This window comes from Otolemur garnettii, unplaced genomic scaffold (genome assembly GCF_000181295.1).
Source record: "Otolemur garnettii isolate 467f Iridium unplaced genomic scaffold, OtoGar3 scaffold00051, whole genome shotgun sequence".
Lineage (NCBI taxonomy): Eukaryota > Metazoa > Chordata > Mammalia > Primates > Galagidae > Otolemur > Otolemur garnettii.
This window is the reverse complement of record NW_003852446.1, coordinates 1,243,239-1,246,934: the sequence shown is the minus strand read 5'-3', so window position 1 is coordinate 1,246,934 and position 3,696 is coordinate 1,243,239. Positions and strand designations below refer to the sequence as shown.

Below are 3,696 nucleotides of genomic sequence, written 5' to 3'. Positions count from 1 at the left end.
CCGGGATCGGGTTGCGGACCCGCCACAGCCAGCGCTTCATGTACGTCTGCCCAGCGCAGGACAGGTCGGGCCCCAGCAGGGTCTGAGGCGTGGGCCCGTAGGGAAAGCGCCAGAACAGCTCGGGGGCCATGGCCCTGCGGATCTGGGCGCTGTCCCAGCCAGGCGGCACAGTGGGCAGGGGCCCGGTGCGGGACCAGGTCAGCCTCGCGTGGTAGACCCTGCAGTGCTCCAGGGCCTGCGGGTGGCTGGCGGGCCCGGGCTGCGGGGACAGGCGCCTCTGGGCTGGCCGTGCGCCCCTGACCTTGGAGAGACATCGGAGCAGGTACCGGCTCAGGCAGTTACCCATGACAGCGGTGTGGCGGGCTGGTGGCTTCGAGTGCGCCTGGGGCTTGCCGATCGCCCGACAGCTGAGCTGAGGAGGACGCCGACGACCAAGAGCACAGAGGCTGGTGGCTGTTGGCTGCGGAGCGCGAGACCAGCGCAGGGGTTGCTGGGAGCTCGCGACCCGGGACCAACGTTCCCGCGCGAGCCAGGCACGCGCCCTGAGCACACGCGGCAGCTCGGCAGCTCGGGCGCGCGGCGGCGGGGAGCGCCCCGTGCTCTCGGGAGGACCGGGAAGCTCAAGCCTCTGTCCTTCCACGGCTGGGCCCGGACACTTGGCTGTGGGCCTAGCAGCTCCCGCTACTTTTGTGCCGGATTCTTTTTGTTTGTTTTTTTGAGGTAGAGTACGGTGGCATCACAGCTCACAGCAACCTCACACTCTTGGACTTAAGCGATTCTCCTTCCTCAGCCTCCCAAGTAGCTGGGACTACAGGTGCCCGCCACAACACCCAGCTATTTTTTGGTTGCAGTTGCCATTGTTTAGCAGGCCCCAGGCTGGGTGCATGTGGCCGGCGCCCTACCCACTGAGCACAGGTGCCGAACCGGCGCCTACCTTTAAAGGCAGAAAATAGAAGAACTAGGCGGCCTCTGTGGCTCAGTTAGTAGGGCGCCGGCTCCATATTGCGGAGGTGGCAGGTTCAAAACGGGCCCCAGCCAAAAGCTGCAAAAAATGAAAAGGAAATTCTACCAGGTCCCGAAAACTTAAGATACCAATGGACAGAAGGGTGCTTGCTGTCTTTCGTCCTTGTGAAAACGAACATAACATATTTGGATGCTGTTTTAAGAAAAAACAAAGAGGCTTGGCGCTCGTAGCACAGTGGTTATGGCGCCGGCCACATACACTGGGGCTGGTGGGTTTGAACCAACCCCGGCCTGCTAAACAGCAATGACAACTGCAACCAAAAAATAGCCCGATGTTGTGGAGGGCACCTGTAGTCCCAGCTACTGGGGAGGCTGAGGCAAGAGAATCACTTAAGCCCAAGAGTCTGAGGTTGCTGTGAGCTGTGACGCCATAGCACCCTGCCTAGGGCGACATAGCCAGACTCTATCTTAAAGAAAAGAAAAAGAAAAGAGTGAGTCAAATTTTTTAATTTGCAGTTGAAAAGCATAGAATTACAAAACAGAGAATCCAAAGACTGCTGGTGAGTTGATCATAGTGCTTATGTTTGGAGGTCTTATTAATTTGGTGGAAAAGAAACTGTTTTCCAGAACTTTTCTGCCAAGAATTTGTGCAAAGGCACCTATAGGATTGGCCCCAATACTTGGGTGTGTGTCTGCGGGTCAGAACTCGAGGCAGACAACAAAAATCAAAGTAAAATAAATAAAATAGCAGGCACCAGATTTTGTCTCGATCCGAGAGGTGGACAGTGGAATGGGCAGGACACTAAAAAGAACTTAATAAGAAAACACCAAAATCTTCTGGGGTTCAGAGAGGAGCCAAGCCTTCCTGAAGCCGGGGAAGTTGTCACCAATAGGTCACAGAGAATAAGATCCCTAATAGTCTCCACTATTTTTTTTTTTTTTGCATCCCTTAAATAAGGAATGGTTCCCAGCATATGATTTTGAAACAAAAGGAATTCCTATATAATTTTCTTCTTACTGAGACCTTTCTTCATAATGATAGGAATAACTTTTCAGTCGTAGCTAAGATGTCTCTTAAAGTGGTAATAGCAATAGAGTGAATGGGTAAACGCCATTTGGGATGATAGTCTTCTAATGTAATTTTTTTTTCCACTGTCTGCAGAATTTCTCATGTCCTACTTTGCAATGTAACCCAGAGGGTGTCATTCTGGTTTGTGGTTACAGACTCTTCAAAAAATCACACACTTCCTGCTGCTGAGGTACAATCAGCCATAAGGTAATCACCCTTTAACATGTCTTCTCCTGGCCAGTCAACTTGTTGACTAATTCGTTGTTTTCATAAGTATTGAAAAGTTTTCTCTCTGCTCTACAGATAATTTTTTTTTTTTACTGAGATAGAGTCTCACTATCTCACTCTTGGTAGAGTGTGGTTGCATCATAGTTCACAGCAACCACAAATTCTTAGGCTGAAGTGATTCTCTTGCCTCAGCCTCCCTAGTAGCTGGGACTACAGGCGCCCGCCACAATGCCCAGCTATTTTTTGTTTTGTTTTGTTTTGTTTTGTTTAGCAGGCGTGGGCCGGGTTTGAACCTACCAGCCTGGGAGCATGTGGCTAGTGCCCTAACCACTGAGCATGGTGCCCCCTACATGGAATTTCTTTATTAAAATGTCAAAGATTTCATTTTGTTAGTTTCTATTAGAGATAAGTTTAGATAAGTAGTTTGCATCCAGGGGCAATTTTACCTTCAAGGAGACACTGGAAATATGTGGAAACATTCTGTTGTCACAACTGGAGGGGGTAACAGTCCTATTGACATTGAATAGGCAGAAGTTAGAAATGTAGCTAAAGGCACATTGGCTCATGCCTATAGTCCTAGCCCTCTGGGAGGCCGAGGCAGGTGGACTGCCTGAGCTCATGAGTTCAAGACCAACCTGAGCAAGACCTTGTCTCTAAAAATAGCTGGCCATTCTGGCAGTCCCAGCTACTTGGGAGGTAGAGGCAAGAGAATCGCTTAAGCCCAGGAGTTTGAGGTTGCTGTGAGCTGACACCACAGCACTCTACTGAGGGCAAAGTGAAACTCTGTCTCAAAAAAAAAGGAAAGAAAGGTTGTTAAGCATCCCATTATGTACAGGATAGCACCCCTCAACAAATAATTATTTGACTTAAAATGTCAATCGTGTTATGGTTAAGAAAGCCTGCTTTAAATATTAGCTAAGGATCTTTAGTATTGTCTTCTTTTGGCATGAACGCCTTGTATTTCACTATAGTGTGATGGTTTGATGCCAGAATGTCTAGATTTTTAATTCTGACAACTATTGTATACAGACAAGTTGCTTACCCTCTTTTTTGCCTTTCTGTCATCATTTGTAAAATGTGAATAATTATGGTCCTCCTCTCTCAGAGTTACCAAGAAGATTCAATGAGTTAATACATTCAAAGAGTTTTGAGGGACAAGTCATACCTTTGATTTTTATTTTAAAACTGAGAAAAATATTCACATTTCTTGAGTTTCTAAGGATTTACCTTTTCCAATTAATGTATAATCTTTTTATTTTTAGAAACCTATACATTTATGGCTTTTTGTTCTTTTTTATTGAATGGTAACTATGTACATTAATGCACTTCTGGGGTACAGTATGGGGTTTTCACACACAACCTGAAACACTTCCATCAAACTGGTTAACATAGCCCTCATGTCATTTTCTTAGTTATTATTTTAAAACGTTCACATT

The 3,696-nt window shown here is 47.4% G+C and overlaps 2 protein-coding genes across 3 annotated transcripts in view; both read left to right on the top strand.

Moving 5' to 3' along the window:
* The window catches only part of CLTRN (collectrin, amino acid transport regulator), a 45,917-nt gene that overhangs the window by 25,402 nt on the left and 16,819 nt on the right, over window positions 1–3,696 (top strand). For both annotated transcript variants that reach the window (XM_023514344.1, XM_003791865.3), the window contains one exon: window positions 2,126–2,239. In XM_023514344.1, coding sequence (XP_023370112.1) covers window positions 2,126–2,239 — 114 coding nt within the window. The remainder of the gene's footprint in view (window positions 1–2,125; window positions 2,240–3,696) is intronic.
* The window catches only part of ACE2 (angiotensin I converting enzyme 2), a 79,519-nt gene continuing 77,957 nt past the window's right edge, over window positions 2,135–3,696 (top strand). The window contains exon 1 of the mRNA XM_003791864.2: window positions 2,135–2,239. The gene's annotated coding sequence lies outside the window, so the exon portion shown is untranslated. The remainder of the gene's footprint in view (window positions 2,240–3,696) is intronic.